The sequence below is a fragment of the Bufo bufo genome, chromosome 3, assembly GCF_905171765.1.
Source record: "Bufo bufo chromosome 3, aBufBuf1.1, whole genome shotgun sequence".
NCBI lineage: Eukaryota > Metazoa > Chordata > Amphibia > Anura > Bufonidae > Bufo > Bufo bufo.
This window is the reverse complement of record NC_053391.1, coordinates 672262186-672282218: the sequence shown is the minus strand read 5'-3', so window position 1 is coordinate 672282218 and position 20033 is coordinate 672262186. Positions and strand designations below refer to the sequence as shown.

The following is a 20033-nucleotide window of genomic DNA, read 5'->3' as shown; positions in this document are numbered from 1 at the left end:
CATTTTGAGTTGAAATAATATTTTGAATTGGTATTTATTAAAAGTTTGAACCACTGTCTTTGTGCAGCCTTGAGTTTATCTAGTAGCAGGATCCGAATTTTCACTCTGTTCCATCAGGCAGCACAGCTGAGGGTCTTCCAAACTCTGACCTTATAAACACTCATTATAGCTCAATTCTTATTTTACTGATAAGAATGTGGCTTATATTAGTGTTTATGACCTTTTAGTAATTTAGAGGTAAGGGTTATTATAAGACAGGCACAAAGTGAAAGTAAAAAGTATGATTCACACAGTTAGAAAAACAGTTAACTCTTTGTGACAAAACGGCTCAATATTTTTAATAAAGAAAGACCAATTGAAAAAATGATTTTTAACCCAAAATTAGTAAAAGACAATCATAAAAAAAGCCCCCTGAAGGTGTACATAGGCTTTAACGTCTGTATTCTAGTGTGGTAAAACGGGTAATCATACCTGATGTCTAGAAAGTTACTCACCTCCTCCATCAGAGCAGGGACAGAGAGGACTCTGCGGCTGTGACAGGGTTATACTTATATTCAGATAGATCTAATAGAAGGGGTCAGAGGTTAGGGGGTTATTTTTGGTGTCAATGCACAGGCCAAACAAGGCATATGAGTGTTTTTAGTGTGCCATCTCACCTGCACCTGGGTCTAACCAACGAAGTATCATAAAATTAAAGGGGTTGGCCCACAAAGTATTTATCACCTATGCTGAGGTCCCTGCAGCAGAGCCTTCAGTGATCAAACACGTATCCTATGAATAACTAGTAAGTCTCCTTGTTACAGCAGTGGCTGCCAGCTGCCGCTGTTCTGCTGCACTCACCCGCTGCTCCATACCCACCTCAAACTGTCTTTTCCTTGGTTGGCCCAGCCGCTCTATTTCCTTTCGCAGGCTGCAGCCTGCTTGCCAGAAAATCCTCTCATCTAGTACCCATAGAGCATGGGCACTACCTCTGGCTCTTAAAGGGCCAGTGCACATACACCCTAATCTTCGCCAGCCAATGGCTGGTAACCTTGGGTTATTTCAGACACCTTCCACAGTGGGAGGATGCCTGAGCAATAGGTTTGTTAGCTTGCAAGTACCTGCTAAGGTGTGCTGTATCCTGTTGTCCGCTGATGTACCGACCTCTGCCTGTTTAACTGTATTGACTCTTTGCTGCCTGATCTGACTTGTGCCATTTATCTGTTCTGATCCTACTTTGCCTGCCCTGAACTCGGACCATTTATCGTACTGCATGTACTCCACCAGGTCTAACCTTGGCGTGTCCCTGACGATGATTTTGCTTGACCTCTTGGTACACAAGAACAGTGTCCCTAAACCACATGGGTCAGCTGTTAACCACACAGATACTACTCCAATAGTAGTATATCTCTGCCGCAAGTGTGAAAGTACCATAGGGCAATTAAGGAGTTAATGTATGTATTCTTGTTGGCCCAGTGTGGGGAAGAAGTTAATGTCTGTATTCTTGGTGGTCTAAGGCCTTAAAGGAGTTAATATTTGTATTCTTGGTGGTCTGGTGTGGTAAAGGAGTTATTGCCTGCATTCCTGGTGGTCTGGTGTGGTAAAGGAGTTAATGTCTGTATTCTTGGTGGTCTAGTGTAGTAAAGGAGTTAAAGTCTGTATATGGTGGCCTAATGTGGTAAAAGGGATAATCATACCTGATGTCTAGTGTTTTACTCACCTCCTTCCTTCACAGCAGGAACAGATAATGCTTTGCGGCTACGACAGGTTTATCCTTATGTCCGGACAGAGCAAACTCAAGGGAGTGGATGTTAGGGGTTTTCTAAGGTGGGAAACTACACGCCGGTCAAGGCATATCCGTGTTTTTAGTGTGCCATCTGACCTCCATCTACCACCCGGAAACCTTACTGTCCAACATTTACAGTAGATTCCCTGAAACTCCCACTTTTGGGCATATTCACATAAGTTCCACCCCCTGTTATGTCTATTTTTCAGGAAATTCACTTGGAAAAAGGAATATTTGGGAGGTATGCAGAGATTATAAGGGGGTATACATTGGAGGCATGCATATGTCCTGCTGTATCTTACTATCTTATACCTCTGTATGCCACTGTTTACAACATTCATCTGACAGGTTAGATCATGTGATATTTATATAGACCAGGTTGTCACGGATGCGGCGATACCTAATATGTATACTTTTTTTTTATTTATGTAAGTTTTACACAATGATTTATTTTTTGAAACAAAAAAAATCATGTTTTAGTGTTTCCATAGTCTGAGAGCCATAATTTTTTCAGTTTTTGGGCGATTACCTTGGGTAGGGTATGATTTTTGCGGGATGAGATGACGGTTCTATTGGCACTATTTTGGGGTGCGTGTGACTTTTTTATCGCTTGCTATTACACTTTTTGTGATGTAAGGTGACAAAAAATAGTTTATTTAGTACAGTTTTTATTTTTTATTTTTTACGGTGTTCATCTGAGGGGTTAGGTCATGTGATATTTTTATAGAGCCGGTCGATACGGACGCGGCGATACCTAATATGTATACTTTTTTTTCCCCCTATTTTTTACCAATTTTTTTAAACTTTATTTGGGGAAAATGACGTTTTTGTTTATTTTTACTTGAAACTTAAATTTTTTTGGGGGGAAACTTATTTTTTCAACTTTTTTTTTCACTTTATTTTTTGTCCCACTTTGGGACTTGAACTTTTGGGGGTCTAATCCTTTACAATGCATTCCAATACTTCTGTATTGGAATGCATTGGCTGTATGAGTAATACTGTGTGTATTACTCATACAGCTTCCGGCCTGTGAGATCCAGGGGGCTGGATCTCACAGGCTTGTCACCAGAAGGCAGTGCGATGCCTTCCTTAGGCATCGCGCTGCCTTCCATGCCATCGGGTCCCCCCTACACCCGCATGGGGACCCAATGGCACCGCCACACGCCGCCGCAAACCGCAGGTAAACCGCGATCGCCGACACAGGGTTGTGACAGGATGCCCGCTGAATGATTTCAGCGGACATCCTGTTCCTATTAACCCCCGCCGCAATTTTGTTTTAAAGTTATGACGTACCAGTACGTCATGGGTCCTTAAGGACTCGGGAAACATGCCGTACCGGTACGTCATAAGTCCTTAAGGGGTTAAAGACACCTGTCCACCCCACAGTCAGTCAGACGCCAACTACTACCATGGGCAAGACCAAAGAGCTGTCAAGAAACACCAGAGACAAAATTGTGGACCTCCACAAGGCTGGAAAGGGCTACGGGGCAATTGCCAAGCAGCTTGGTGAAAATAGATCAACTGTTGGAGCAATTGTTAGAAAATTGAAGAGCCTAAAGACGACTGTCAGTCTTCCTCGGAATGGGGCTCCATGCAAGATCTCACCTCGTGGGGTATCACTGATGATAAGAAAGGTGAGGAATCAGCCCAGAACTACAAGGGAGTAGCTGGTCAATGACATGAAGAGATCTGGGACCACAGTTTCAAAGGTCACTGTCGGTAGAACACTACGCCGTCATGGCTTCAAATCATGCATTGCACGGAAGGTTCCCCTGCTCAAGTCATCACATGTCCAGGCCCGTCTGAAGTTTGCCAATGACCATCTGGATGATCTAGAGGAGGCATGGGAGAAAGTCATGTGGTCAGATGAGACCAAAGTAGAACTTTTTGGTCTAAACGTCACTCGTGTTTGGAGGAAAAAGAAGGATGAGTTGAATCCGAAGAACACCATCCCTACTGTGAAGCATGGGGGTGGTAACATCATGCTTTGGGGGTGCTTTTCTGCGAAGGGGACAGGACGACTGCACCATATTAAGGAGAGGATGAATGGGGCTATTTATTGTGAGATTTTGAGCAACAACCTCCTTCTCTCAGTCAGAGCATTAAAGGTGGGTCGTGGCTGGGTCTTCCAGCATGACAACGACCCAAAGCACACAGCCAGGATAACCAAGGAGTGGCTCTGTAAGAAGCATATCAAGGTTCTGGAGTGGCCTAGCCAGTCTCCAGACCTAAATCCAATAGAACATCTTTGGAGGGAGCTGAAACTCAGTGTTGCTCAGCGACAGCCCCGAAACCTGACAGATCTAGAGGAGATCTGTGTGGAGGAGTGGGCCAAAATCCCTGTTGCAGTGTGTGCAAACCTGGTCAAGAACTACAGGAAACGTTTGACCTCTGTAATTGCAAACAAAGGCTTCTGTACCAAATATTAACACTGATTTTCTAAGGTGTTCAAATACTTATGTTCAGCAGTGCAAGACAAATCAATTCTTAAAAGATCATACAATGTGATTTCCTGAATTTTTAAAAAAAATTCTGTCTCTCAGAGTGGGAATGCACCTACAATGTGAATGTCAGACCCCTTCATGATTTCTAAGTGGGAGAACTTAGAACCGCAAAATTGCAGGGTGTTCAAATACTTCTGTTCCTCACTGTAAGTGGGTGGCACTGGGTGGGTTTGTGGTGTTCCTAGGATGGGGCTTATATGCCCTGAATTGTCAACTACAATGTTGGTAAGTGTGTACATGCACATACCATCCCAAAAGGGGCCACGGAGGGCCAGGGCTATGCGCCAGAAGTAAACTTACGCTTAGTAATGTATAGGGATCAAAATCTGTTGAGTTTCAGGAGGCTGAAACCTACAGTATATCAGCATCAAGCAATGCAAAAAAATCTCCTGTGTCCTGCAGCTGAAACTTCTCCAGACAAGAACACTCCAGCAAATTATGACCTACCTCTAAGTGCTCTCAGCACAGCATACCGTACCAAATCCTTGCAAATGTTACTCTTATTCAATTTCTAGGAAATCTGAGAAGTGGCAGGGACGATATTACTGAAGACCAGTAAAAAGAAGAATCATCTGCCAATCTGAAGCTTTTAATGGTGATGTTAAAGAGCAAGTACGGTCATAAACCTACAGGGGCTATCCAACTGTTTACGGTGTAGGATAGGCCATCACTATGTGATCTGACACTCCGTGCCCCCGCCAATTATCTCTTCTGCAGTAACGTCAGCACCAGGAATTCACAGCTCCATCCATTGTGCAGTGGATGGAGCTGATTACTGCAGCGCTGTTCCCATTCACTTCAGTCTTAAGTAACACCCCTTTTCTCAATGAAGGGACACCCACTTTCTGCGAATTAACACCCCATCATTGGGCACATTGGTGTAATAAATGTGGTTTAAGGCATGGAGGCCGGAATCTGATGCATTTGCCTTGAAGCCAGGGCTGGAGCACTACAGGGGACATTATAATACAGGGGGCACTAAGGGGTACACAATAATACAGGGGGCATTATACATATGGGTATGATGGAGGCATTATAATACAGGGGACTACATGGGAGTTAAAACTGTAGGTGGGCATTATAAATACTGGGGTGCTATAGGGGACATTATAACTACAGGGGGGGCACAGCAGAGGCATTATTAATACTGAGGGCACTACAGAGGGGCTTTATAAATGTTGAAGCTACTACAGGATGCATTATAAATGCTGGGCCATTATAGGGGCCTTACAACTGGGGGCTCTATAGAGGAGCCTTGTTACTGCTGGGGGCACAATAGGGGGACCTTATTTGTACTGGGGGCACTACAGTGAAATTATTACTAATGGGGGTACAGTGGGGATATTTTTTGGGACATAATATGGAGGGCATTGCTACTAATGGGGGCACTCTTGGGGAGTATTATTGCTATTGGTAGTACTGTATGGGGCAGTCTGGGAGCACTATTACTATTGGTGGGACTTTGGGGAGAACTATTAGTATGGGGGGCTATCTGAATGGCACTTTTATTTCTGCAGTATAGTGTTTGTGGGCATTGTGGAGCACATGGCGGCATAGTATTCAGGATAGCATTACGATGACAATGTTGGGGTACCCGGAGGGGGGAATGATTTAAAAGTGAGTGACTTAAGATGTCTGTGTGGCAAGCTCTGCATTGACGAAAGGCAGCTAAAAGAAATCACCAAGAAGGTCTGGTCCTAATGTAGAAGATGAGGAAAGAGAGCGCCTACATTAGAGGAGACATCACTGGATATAAGAGGTATGTGGTATTGTATTTCTCTTTATGTTTTCTAGCACGGTATGTAATGTCCGCCCAAAATCTGTTTTTAACACTAGGGCTGGGGGAGCGGCAGGGTTGTCAACCGTCCAGAAATGTCTAGACGGTCCGTAAAAATAGCCAATTTTTTTCCTGTAAAAAAAAATTATTGTGTCCATGATTTTTTTTGAGGCTGGTGGTACTTGAGTGGAATATTTTGGTGGTAATTATCATCATGCTGGTAATACGTTATAAGTATATTGAGCTATTCACATGTATTACTTTTTATAATTCATTATGGTTTTCCAACATGTCCATAAAAAAATATTGTCTGTCCTTGATTTTGGGACAACTTCTCCAGAAAAAATTCTGTTTTGGCAACATTGGAAAGGGGTTGGACTGAGAGTTTGGCACAGAGGAAGAGGAGAAGCCCCATTTCAATTTTACTCTCAGGCAGCAGAAAGGCCAGGTGCACCCCTGCTTACAGCATTATGATCCTAGGTTGGAATTCGGTCAAGGACATCTGAATGAAGTCTGTATGTTCTCCCTGTGTTTGTGTGGGTTTCCTCCAGGTAGTTTGTTTTCCTCCCACACTCCAAAGACATCCCGATAAAGAACTTACAGTAGACCGTGAGTTCCACTGGGGACAGCGAGTGATGATAATATCTATAAAGCGCTGTGGAATATGGAGAAGGTAGGTAGGAGGAGCGAGGGACTGGTAAGTACTATGTAAAACATGCTCCCTACACAGGTTGATACTGATTAGTGAATATGTGAAAGGGCTGGAGAACCTCTTTAAAAGGAAGATATCGTCATAGACATTATTTCAATCAGGTTTTTATTATAAACATATAAAAAAAAACATTTGTGGTTGCTTTATGTTGCTATAAACATAAAATCTTGAAATATACTAAAAATGTACACACTGCTCGGTAGAGCAGTCAAAGTACTCTGAAGGTGTCCTCTGGAGCTCATTTGCCTACTTTGCTGTGTAGACTGGGACAGAATGAGCAGAGTCACATTATTATAAGTTAAGGACAGGTCTGTTATTGTTAAGTCAAGATGTTAACATTATGTACACAGATATAACTGTGTATGCATCTCCCCTGCCACACCCTGGTCTCTGGGGAGGAGCTAGCACTTCCTGGAGACTGTAATTATCTATGATATCTCCTTGCCATTGACTCCCATCTATTGCAGCTGCCATTAAGCACACTCACACAGCTTTACTGTCTAGACCAGAGTAGTAAGCTAGTTTTAGTGAAGGCCTGTGGTCAGGTGAAGGTCAGAGCTGAACACCAACGGTAAACATGACATCTTCTTATACATTTCAAACACTTTTTAGAACTAGTTTTTTAGTGGAAAAATCAAACCAGACCAAAAAATTATTAAAACCCCGGACTTCCAAACTAATTCAGACACTTAAACTAATTGACACCCCAGATCAGATGCCTAAACTCATTCAGACACCCAACCAGGCCCCCAAAACAAATCCTTCCCCCGACCTCCTTAATTCCAGATACAAGAACCTGCCTTGTCCTGACACTATCCAGCATCTGGACAGCTTTAGTTCCACTCCTGACAGCAGACCTGCTGTCAAAGACGCATCCGAAAAGATGCTGCCCTCCTCCAATGCAGGTCTTCAGGGTCCAAAGAGATGGCATCCCAAGTGGACCTCGTTCCATCAGTTGAGGACCACGTTCCACCAGTTGAGGGATCTCCTGAGAACAGGGGATGATGTTCCCTGGCCTGGAGAATGTCAATGAAGCTGCAGGAGGAGGGATGCGGGTGGGGAAAGCCTGACTTTCAGGAGGTTTGCACCGGCCTCCTTGACTTCAACAAGTTAATACTAGAATAAAGGTGCATTTTCACAAAGAAATTGAGAGTCACTTCTGAAACACCATAACCAGATGAAAATGGTACTGTAGGCAGTTTCAAACACAGATGTCAGGGTCCCTTTAACCTTCCCAGTTCCCACGGCTGATTAATATTCTGAGCTGTTGATTGTTCCTGTTACTAATTGAAGCTTAAAAATATGAACCTTTGAAAGTCTGTCACTGCTAAATTAATTCATTCGTGGAGGCTGAAAAAGTAAATTGGGTGGAAAATTTAGTTACAAAAAATGTTGTATTCATTGAAAGTGGTCGGGTCAAGAGTTTGAAGAAGTGTTTCCACAGGATATGTTATGAATGTCTGATATACTGTATGCCAGTCCCACACCTTTGGGATCCTCATCTATCTCAAAAATGGGGGTCCTCTGACTCGGCTCATCTCACTGGCTGTCACATTCAGACTGTGAGAGGTGTCCGGGTTTACCGAATCAGCTGAGCCGGCTGTGGAGTTCTGAAAGCAATGTAGCACGGCTCTTTCCATGCCTCCTCTTGCAGTCTGGATGTGGTGACCACTAGGATGGGGTGAGGTGGGATGGGGTTAGGGGACCCCCTATTCTACAGACAGGTGAGGGTCCCACAGTTTGCAAATCTGAACATAGTCTCATGGATCTGTTTTGGACAGATCCATAGGACAGAGCTGTTTTTACAACTAAGCACATCTAAAATGCTGACACTGCTGCAGAACCTCATATTACACACCTCAGCTGCTGCAGAACCTCATAATACACACCTCGGCTGCTGCAGAACCTCATAATACACACCTCATCTGCTGCAGAACATCATTATACACACCTCAGCTGCTGCAGAACCTCATAATACACACCTCAGCTGCTGCAGAAAATCATAATACACACCTCAGCTGCTGCAGAACCTCATAATACACACCTCGGCTGCTGCAGAACCTCATAATACACACCTCAGCTGCTGCAGAACCTCATAATACACACCTCACCTGCTGCAGAACCTCATAATACACAACTCAGCTGCTGCAGAACCTCATAATACACACATCAGCTGCTGCAGAACATCATAACAACACCTCAGCTGATGCAGAACATCTTAATACAGACCTTTGCTACTGCAGTACCTCATAATACACACCTCAGCTTCTGCAGAACTACTAATACTACATTTAACTGGAGACCTGGGTAGCACAGCCAGAGTGTCATGAACTATGTCTTCCCTGCATTACCCTGTATACAGATCACAGTAACAGAGACCTAATTGGCATTAAAGAGACATCATCTAATGAAGAACATGTCCTTCTATCAACTGAGCTGTAACTTATATATTTTCTTATTTTAATAATAGCATTACATGCTGCCCATTTAAATCAGTGGGTGGATAAGCCAGGTCCTGCTAAGTGGGGGCTTCTCTCTGAAGCAGTTCTGGTTGATAGAGGAGGGTCTGGAGTTGAAGACCCCCTTCTATGACTACTCATAAAACAGACAGCCACTTTAGAATCTCAACGTGGCTATTTGTAAACAACTAATGATGATCTAGGGCAGTAAAGGGGTTAATAGAGTAGCGAAAAGGTTACAGATAAAACATGCAAACACAATAGTGCTGTCCCACCAGCCACCTATGATGGTTTGTGAAGAAGGAATGATTGGGAAGAGAGAATGTCTCTAAAAATTAAAGGGGTTGTCTGACCAGAATTGATGGGAACAAACGTTTAGTCACAGACTCACCCAGGTTTCATTATAATGTATGGACCCTGGTCTTAGAAAGTTTGAGAACTTCTAATTTATAGTTGTTTTCCTAGACTTTATTATAGATGGCCTATCCTTTGGGTTGGCCATCTATATCTGATCAGAGGAGGTCCGACTCCTGTCCGTACCTGTAACCGTTGCTTTCATTGTCTTCATACACAATGCTGTACATCTGGTTGTGGCTGTAGACATAACTACATATACAGATCTCTGCTTGGTATAAAGGGTACAAAGAAAACGCAATGCCTTCATTCACCTGATCAGCGGTGGTGGTAGGAGTTGGACCTCCATTGATGAGATACTGATGGACTATCCAAGTACTGGAAACTCCTTTAAGGGTGATGCAGTGCTCTTACTGACCAGGAGCATGTGGGTCACCTCTGAATAGTCAGTCCTGAATGATTATGCCCTTTCCTTATCTCTTTTATATATCGGTCTTTTTTTAAGGGGACCCCTCTAGAAGACCATTTGCCATTGCAGCTATGTTATCAAAGATGTTTCACTGTATTAATAATAAGCTATAATAAAGTTGTAAAGCAGGCTGTGGTGGGGGTAGAGATGATTATACAGAGAGGAGACCAATGCGGCCATTGCCTAGGGCAGGCATGGCCAACCTGCGGCTCTCCAGCTGTTGCAAAACTACAACTCCCAACATGCCCAGACTGCCTACAGCTATTAGCCTACAGCAAGGCATGGTGGGAATTGTAGTTTTACTATAGCTGGAGAGCCACAGGTTGGCCATCCCTGGCCTAGGGTATCACAGGGTAACTTTATGAGCCACGGTTTTTCGGGCACGTACCTTTGCTGAGGTTTCAAACCAGCCCACAAAGCCGTGCTCCTTGCAGAACTGGTCCATTTTGGTGCAGATGTTTTTAAAGCCATCTTTGCCCTGGTCACATTTGTTGGCTAGAAGTACTGCCGAAACTGGCAAACCATTAGAGAGAGTCAATTTTGAGTCTAAATCCTCTTTCCACTTTGTTACGGCATCAAAGGTAGCCGGCCTTGTTACATCAAAGACGATGAAGGCTCCAACAGCTTCTCTGTAGTAGACCCTTGTCATGTTCCCAAATCGCTCCTGGCCTGAGGATGAAAGTAAAACACAAATGAGAATGAAGAAAACTGAGGATTAACGCCTGCTCTGACATCCTCTGTGCTGCTGTGGACATTCTACCCCTCCCCCCCCCCCAGTGATCTCAGTCCAATCCAACACGCTGATGGATCACAGCAGAATGTTCCAATTCACTCTAAGCAAGCAGAGAATGGCAGGGAATTAACGCACAAAGGTAGTGTGACCACTTTGATAACCCCCCCAAAAGGAGGACACCATACCCGGGAAAGGGGGTAACAATACAACACACAGAAGGAATAATGTAATATACAATATATACCGGCATCAGAGGACATAATAGGCATAAGGTATAAGAGGAGAGCACTACAACTCCTAGCATGTCCAGGCTGATAAAATGTAATAGCAGGGCGCATTACAGAACTGTACCTTGAGAATCCAGGATATTTTTGGTAAAACTAATTTTTTAGGTCCCAGAAAGAGGACGTGTCCTGGAAAAAGAGGATGTATGTATGGTCACTCGTCTGACATTCGAAAGATGCAGAGCAGCCACACTATAACATGGTTCAACATTACAGTATTTTTATAAAATGCCAATCAGAACAAGCGGATCTGCAGTTCAAAGCACAGGGGATGGACCCGGGGGGAAGGGTGCAACATCATGATTCTCTGACATCATCAGAAGTATGAGAAGAGAGGTGGAGGATATCTGACTCAGATGTACAATGTGGAGGAGATGGAGTCTATGAACCATCAATGGTGATTTTACTGTGCTAGGGAACATTGTGACTGGCACTATTACGGGGGCACTATAGTTGTCACATGATGCCAGTGTGGCTGTCACTGTTATGATGGCTGGCTGTCACTGCTATGGGGGTAGTCTGGTTGTCAGTCATGATGGCAGTGTGGCTGTCACTGTTATGGGGGCTCTATAGCTTTCACTGTTACTGTATAACAGCACTATGGTTGTCACTCACGATGACCGTGTTGTTTCACTGTTATGGGGGTGCTATGGCTGTTACTAGAGATGAACGAAGTTTAGAAAAATTTGATTCGCCAACTTTGCCGAAGTTAGACAAGAAATTTTATTTGTTTTGAATTAATTTGTCCCAAATCGCTATAAATCAGGTATACCTGTACGTCACGATGGCTGAGGTAATGTATGGGGCAGACTGAGAGCCCGCTTGATACGTGGCAGGTGCCGCCTGTATCATACAGCAGACACCCGGCCATAATGATGGGGAATGGTAATCCCGCTGAAACTCGTCATTTAACCCCTCGGATGCTGCGATCAACACAGATCGTAGCATCTGAGAGGTAAGGCAGAGGGATGCCTTCTGATCGGAGCCCCCGCAGTGAAATAGCTGGGCTCCAATCGGTTGTTCTGAAGCTTTCCAGGCCTGCCATGGTAAACTCCATGCTAACTCTAAATCTCGGTACACTAGAACATGGTGCACACCGTGATACACTCTCCCTGCACTGTCCCTGCACTCTCTCTGCACTGTCCCTGCAGTCTCCCTGCACTCCCCCTGCACTGTCCCTGCAGTCTCCCTGCACTCCCCCTGCTCTCTCCCTCTCCAATATTCTTCTATTAATCATTATTAACAAGACTTACCCTAGTGCATGAGCGCTTGCCATGTCTCTCCCTATGCTCAGCTCACAGGACAATGGCGGAGACCGCACGGGATGAGGGTTTTATAGGGCTGTGACATCACAGGGGATGGCGATCTAAGGATTGGCTCTCTGCACAGCATTATGGGTGATCTTGTGTTCTCAGGCTTCTTACTTTCACTTTGTAACACGTACAGCCGTCATTTTATTAAAAACTGATTTGTTACCATGAAGCGCAAGGAAATTCGGATTCATTATGAATACATTTTTTCATAAACTTTGGACCTAATTATGCTTCGATTGCTTTGGTACCAAAAGCCAATTAGGATTTCTATTTTAAAATGTTTTTAAAGGGAACCTGTCATCAACTTTATGCTGCCCATACGAGTTGATTTCAGCCTGTCTGTCATTTATAAGTTAAAAGTAAGTGGTTGCCGAGAACCAACATCACAATCATTACAGACTGGGCCTGGAAAAGAGTCACGGCCACCTGAGAAGAGTCCTGGTTATTCATGACTTCCTGCTCTCCTGCCCACCTGCTGATGACTGACAGTCTTCTACACTGCGTGCAGAATTATTAGGCAAATGAGTATTTTGACCACATCATCCTCTTTATGCATGTTGTCTTACTCCAAGCTGTATAGGCTCGAAAGCCTACTACCAATTAAGCATATTAGGTGATGTGCATCTCTGTAATGAGAAGGGGTGTGGTCTAATGACATCAACACCCTATATTAGGTGTGCATAATTATTAGGCAACTTCCTTTCCTTTGGCAAAATGGGTCAAAAGAAGGACTTGACAGGCTCAGAAAAGTCAAAAATAGTGAGATATCTTGCAGAGGGATGCAGCACTCTTAAAATTGCAAAGCTTCTCAAGCGTGATCATCGAACAATTAAGCGTTTCATTAAAAATAGTCAACAGGGTCGCAAGAAGCGTGTGGAAAAACCAAGGCGCAAAATAACTGCCCATGAACTGAGAAAAGTCAAGCGTGCAGCTGCCAAGATGCCACTTGCCACCAGTTTGGCCATATTTCAGAGCTGCAACATCACTGGAGTGCCCAAAAGCACAAGGTGTGCAATACTCAGAGACATGGCCAAGGTAAGAAAGGCTGAAAGACGACCACCACTGAACAAGACACACAAGCTGAAACGTCAAGACTGGGCCAAGAAATATCTCAAGACTGATTTTTCTAAGGTTTTATGGACTGATGAAATGAGAGTGAGTCTTGATGGGCCAGATGGATGGGCCCGTGGCTGGATTGGTAAAGGGCAGAGAGCTCCAGTCCGACTCAGACGCCAGCAAGGTGGAGGTGGAGTACTGGTTTGGGCTGGTATCATCAAAGATGAGCTTGTGGGGCCTTTTCGGGTTGAGGATGGAGTCAAGCTCAACTCCCAGTCCTACTGCCAGTTTCTGGAAGACACCTTCTTCAAGCAGTGGTACAGGAAGAAGTCTGCATCCTTCAAGAAAAATATGATTCTCATGCAGGACAATGCTCCATCACACGCGTCCAAGTACTCCACAGCGTGGCTGGCAAGAAAGGGTATAAAAGAAGAAAATCTAATGACATGGCCTCCTTGTTCACCTGATCTGAACCCCATTGAGAACCTGTGGTCCATCATCAAATGTGAGATTTACAAGGAGGGAAAACAGTACACCTCTCTGAACAGTGTCTGGGAGGCTGTGGTTGCTGCTGCACGCAATGTTGATGGTGAACAGATCAAAACACTGACAGAATCCATGGATGGCAGGCTTTTGAGTGTCCTTGCAAAGAAAGGTGGCTATATTGGTCACTGATTTGTTTTTGAATGTCAGAAATGTATATTTGTGAATGTTGAGATGTTATATTGGTTTCACTGGTAAAAATAAATAATTGAAATGGGTATATATTTGTTTTTTGTTAAGTTGCCTAATAATTATGTACAGTAATAGTCACCTGCACACACAGATATCCCCCTAAAATAGCTAAAACTAAAAACAAATTAAAAACTACTTCCAAAAATATTCAGCTTTGATATTAATGAGTTTTTTGGGTTCATTGAGAACATGGTTGTTGTTCAATAATAAAATTAATCCTCAAAAATACAACTTGCCTAATAATTCTGCACTCCCTGTACATAGTTTTCTCCCTTTCTCTCTAGGAGAGACCTGCCAACCATCAGCAGATGGGCGGGAGAGCAGGAGATTAGGAATAACCAGGACTCTTCTCAGGTAGATTTGACTCTTTTCAAGGCCTGGGCTGCAATGATTATGATGCTGGTTCTCAGCAACCACTTACTTTTAGCTCATGAGTGACACACCGCTGACATCAGCATTTCTGTCACTACTTTATGCTGCCCTCAGTGAGGTCACCATAAAGTTGTTGACGGGTTCCCTTTAAAGAGGCAGATGTGATTACTGAATTAATTCACTGGAGTCTCACGCTACTTCGGCCAATACAAATTTTGCCTACTTTGAGACCATACATTTTAATAATGTACGGAGACAGCATTAAAAACTAAGGGGGTCATTTATCAAGCTGAAATATGCCTAAGGCTAATTTCACACTCGCGTTTGGTGTGGATCCATCATGGATCTGCACAGACGGATCCGTTCAGATAATACAAACGTCTGCATCCGTTCAGAACGGATCCGTTTGTATTATCTTTAACATAGTCAAGACGGTTCCGTCTTGAACACCATTGAAGTCAATCGAGGACGGATCTGTTTTCTATAGTGTCATAGAAAACACACAATGTAAGTCAATGGGGACAGATCCGTTTTCTATGACACTATAGAAAACGGATCCGTCCTCCATCGACTTTCAATGGTGTTCAAGACGGATCCGTCTTGGCTATGTCTTTGGCTCAGTTTCGTCAGACGGACACCGTTTTGGTGTCCGCCTCCAAAGCGGAATGGAGGCGGAACGGAGGCAAACTCATGCATTCTGAGCGGATCCTTTTCCATTCAGAATGCATTAGGGTCAAACTGATCCTTTTTGGACCGCTTGTGAGAGCCCTGAACGGATCTCACAAACGGAAAGCAAAAACGCCAGTGTGAAAGTAGCCTAAATTAGGCATATTCAGGCTGAACTGAATGGACAGATGTCTTTTTTCAGCCTTTTAAACTATGTTACTATGTTACATCCCATTGTCATAAAGGAACGTGGGGTCACTTATTTACAGTTTAACTGAATTGTGTCTCATGATGGCAATGAGCGGAGATATCAGATAAGCCGTGGAGTCATGTGTCCTTCAACAGAAGCTTTCTTACCCATTATTTCCTGGCAGGGCGTAGAGTGGAAAGATAATCAGAGATACAAACTAAAATATCTCCTCTGTCTGTTGTGATGTGCAGTATGTTACTTCTGACTAGAAAGCCTAATCAGAATATTTAGACAATCCCCTGACAAGGTTAAGGTGTTTGGACCACAAGTGATCGCAGTAATCTGCAGAGAAAACTGTCAGCACATGTTCAATTTCCCTGCAGCACTCCCAAAGGGAAAATGAGGTATTGCACTGTTTTATTCAAAATCAATAGGTCACTTGTTTGATGGCTGACCATTCAGAGTCCTCCAGAGAGAGAGAGAGAGAGAGGGATACTCTTTGTAGCTGCTCTCCAGAGTTCAGAATTCCCTAACGGGGGATTTGACAGTAGGTTTTATAAAGCCGACCATACCTTTGTGTCCTAACTTGTGCTGTTGCTTTTTTTAAAATATTCCATCCACTACTCTTGGGGTTCAGGAACCTGAGATATGAGAAGTTCTCTGATGGGGTCCTACCGCTGTTCACTCAAAATTTTCTTTACCAACAGTACTTAACAAAGAGTGGCTCTGTAGGGTCAGGTACTCAAACTAACATATGATAGTAAGTCAAAGATAGAAACTTTTGGCATTATCTGGCATTACCCACTGTGACAGGACAAGGGGGAAAGTGGTAGAAGGAGTCTACATTTCACCTAGGTTCCTGTCTTATACAGTTGTGTTCCAAATTATTCAACCCCCAATGCTGTAAAGGGTTTTAGGGAATTTAGTGTACATTTGTAATTGTGTTCAGAATGAATTCTTACAAGGACTTTTTAAAGAACCAAATGCAACTAAAATGACATCAATTGTTTTTGTAATACAGTATTAAATGTTTTTTTTGTGATTTCTTCATTGACACAATTATTCAACCCCTTAAAGACTACCACTCTTAAGAACAGAGGTTCATTCAAGTGTTTTCGATCAGGTATTGAAAACACCTGTGGATGTCAAGGAGCAGCAATCAAGCATAATAAGCACCAATTAGGCAGATTTAAAAGGACTGTGATACTCAGGTCCTTCTAGACATTTACTGGTGTGTTTACAAACATGGTGAAGTCAAGAGAATGGTCCAGGAAGACAAGAGAAGAGGTGATTTCTCTTCACAGGAAGGGCAATGGCTATAAGAAGATTGCAAAGATGTTAAACATACCAAGAGACACCATAGGAAGCATCATTCGCAAATTCAAGGCAAAGGGCACTGTTGAAACGCTACCTGGTTGTGGCAGAAAGAAGATGCTGACTTCGACTGCTGTGCGCTACCTGAAGCGCAAAGTGGAGAAAAGTCCCCGTGTGACTGCTGAGGAACTGAAAAAAGATTTGTCAGATGTGGGTACTGAAGTTTCAGCTCAGACAAAAAGGCGCACACTGCGCAATGAAGGCCTCCATGCCAGAACTCCCAGGCGCACCCCCTTGCTGTCTCCAAAGAATAAGAAGAGTCGACTGCAGTATGCCAAAAGTCATGTGGACAAACCACAAACGTTTTGGGATAGTGTTCTGTGGACTGATGAAACAAAATTTGAACTGTTTGGGCCCATGCATCAACGCTATGTTTGGAGGAAGAAGAACAAGGCCTATGAAGAAAAGAACACCTTGCCTACTGTGAAGCATGGCGGGGGGGGGGGGGGGTCAATCATGCTTTGGGGCTGTTTTGCTTCTACAGGTACAGGGAAGCTTCAGCGTGTGCAAGGTACCATGAATTCTCTTCAGTACCAGGAGATTGGATGAAAATGTGATGCAGTCCGTCACAAACCTGAGGCTTGGGAGACGTTGGACCTTTCAACAGGACAATGAACCGAAGCATACCTCCAAGTCCACTAGAGCATGGTTGCAGATTAAAGGCTGGAACATTTTGAAGTGGCCATCGCAGTCACCAGACTTAAATCCGATTGAGAACCTCTGGTGGGACTTAAAGAAAGCAGTTGCAGCGCGCAAGCCTAAGAATGTGACTGAACTGGAGGCTTTTGCCCATGAAGAATGGGCGAAGATACCCGTAGATCACTGCAAGACACTTGTGTCAAGCTATGCTTCACGTTTAAAAGCTGTTATAACTGGAAAAGGATGTTGTACTAAGTACTAAGATTGAATGTCACTTGGGGGTTGAATAAAACTGATAATGATGTGAGCACAGAAAAGACTTACAAGTGCCTCTTTGATTTAATTTTAAACAAGATGACTGAAATGATCAAAATCAATGTCAAACTGGCCAAAACACTCAATTTCAGTGGGGGTTGAATAATTTTGAAAACAACTGTACATTCTAAATAGCAGCTCAGGAGAGTCAGTCCCGGGTTTACAACAGGTCTGCTAAACTTTAACCCTGGTGATAGGGTACTCGTCCTTGTTCCCACTGTAGAAAGAAATTTTTTGGCTAAATGGCAAGGGCCTTATGAAATTATCGAGAAGGTGGCAGAAATGAATTACCGGTTCATCAACCAGGTAGACTTAAGCCCTACCAAATTTATCATGTGAACCTAATCAAACCCTGGAAGGACCAAGAGGTGTTAGCAGCTAACAATAATTGCAAAAAGGGATTTAGCACTGAGATACCAGAGATAAAGATTGCAGACACCTTGTCAGGATCTTAAACCCAAGAGACAAAGGTATTTGTACAGAAAAATAAAGATGTCTTTTCTGAGCTACCTAGTCGAACATATATAATCAAACATGATATCATAACCGAACCAGGGGTCAGAGTAAACCAAAAGCCTTATAGAATACCTGAGGCTAGGCGTAAAGCTAATTTCCCCAAAAATCCAAACAATGCTTCAGTTAGGGGTTATAGAGGAGTCCCATAGTGACTGGTCTAGTCCTATAGTCTTGATTCCCAAACCTGATGGCACCATACGTTTCTGTAATGACTTCAGAAAACTGAATGCTGTCTCAAAGTTTGATGCTTATCCAATGCCTCGAGTGGATGAGCTAATTGATAGGCTTGGTAATGCCAGTTTTTTTACCACATTAGACCTTGCAAAAGGTTACTGGGAAGTACCATTGACTTATGAGGTCAAAGAAAAAACAGCTTTCAGTGTCCCGGGTGGCCATTTTCAATATGTAGTCCTTTCCTTTGGTTTGCATGGAGCCCCAGCCACATTCCAGAGGATGATGGACAAAATTTTAAGACCACATCGTAAATACGCAGCTGCCTATTTAGACAATGTGATAATCTATAGCCCGGATTGGGAAAGTCATCTACCCAGGGTGCAAGCCGTCCTGAATTCTATTAGGGACGCGGGTTTGACAGCAAATCCAAAAAAATTTGCCATTGGGCAGAAAGAGACAAAGTACTTAGGGTACACGATTGGGCGAGGTATTATCAAACATCAAATAAACAAAGTTGAGGCCATTTAGAGCTGGCCAAGGCCTTTAAACAAAGAAAAAGTCAGAGCATTCTTGAGTTTAATGGGTTATTACAGGCGTTTCATTAAAAATTTTGCCAGCATTGCTAGCCCTTTAACAGACCTCACAAAAGGGAAGGATCCAACGATGGTCAAATGAACCATGGAGGCGGAACAAGCTTTTCAGATCTATGTGCCCAGCCAGTGTTATTCACACCAGATTTTCAAAAAGAGTTTGTTGTGCAAACAGATGCCTCAGATGTTGGTGTAGGGGCTGGGTTGTCACAAATGAGGGGTGGTGAAGAGCATCCTGTAGTTTACCTGAGTAAAAAATTGAATGAGCATGAGAAGAAAAACTCCTTTGCAATTAAGTGGGCGGTAGAAGCTCTCAGGTACTATTTGGTAGGGAGAACATTCAAACTGGTAACTGACCATGCCCCCCTCAAAAGGGTGTGCCAAAACTGTGAGAAAAACAGGCGAGTGACCCGATGGTTTATGTCTTTACAAGACTATAGTTTTACAGTGGAACATAGACCTGGGTGTCAGCTTGGAAATGCCGATGCTCTATCTAGGGTATACTGTTTAAGAGCATAGTGTGTTCCTACAGCAAGGTCGAAACAGGAGGGGAGGATATGTGACAGGACCAAGGTGAAAGTGGTAGAAGGAGTCTACATTTCAACCAAGGTTCCTGTCTTATACATTCTAAATAGAAGCCAGGGAAAGCTGAAGCAGCAAGAAAAACAATGTTTTCTGTTTGTAAGGGTTTTATCAAAAACCTGGTTAGAAGGGCCTGGCTGCTTGGAGTAGGGAGAGTTGGGTGGGTCCTTGCTCCAATTAGCCACTCCAGTTATTTGTGGAACTGTGGCTAATCACCTGAGAACCTGAGAACCTGCACCATACCTTCTTGGACTGGACTGTGTTTTGTGTGCCAATAGCGCCTGTCTATCCCAGGAGATGGTGAGCTAATCCCGTTATACCACCTGAAACCTAAAAATACTTATATGAAGGGTCTGGGGTGGCAAACAACTCAACTGAGTGGTAGCCAACGGCCTAAATGTCTATCCACTGGTTGGTATGTTCCCTTATCTTTTAGATGGATGGGTGAGCAAAG

The 20033-nt window shown here is 43.6% G+C and overlaps 1 protein-coding gene across 1 annotated transcript in view; it reads right to left on the bottom strand.

The window, feature by feature from the left end:
• RAB38 (RAB38, member RAS oncogene family) overlaps nt 1-20033 on the bottom strand; it is a 63528-nt gene that overhangs the window by 16204 nt on the left and 27291 nt on the right. The window contains exon 2 of the mRNA XM_040422643.1: nt 10429-10709. Coding sequence (XP_040278577.1) covers nt 10429-10709 — 281 coding nt within the window. The remainder of the gene's footprint in view (nt 1-10428; nt 10710-20033) is intronic.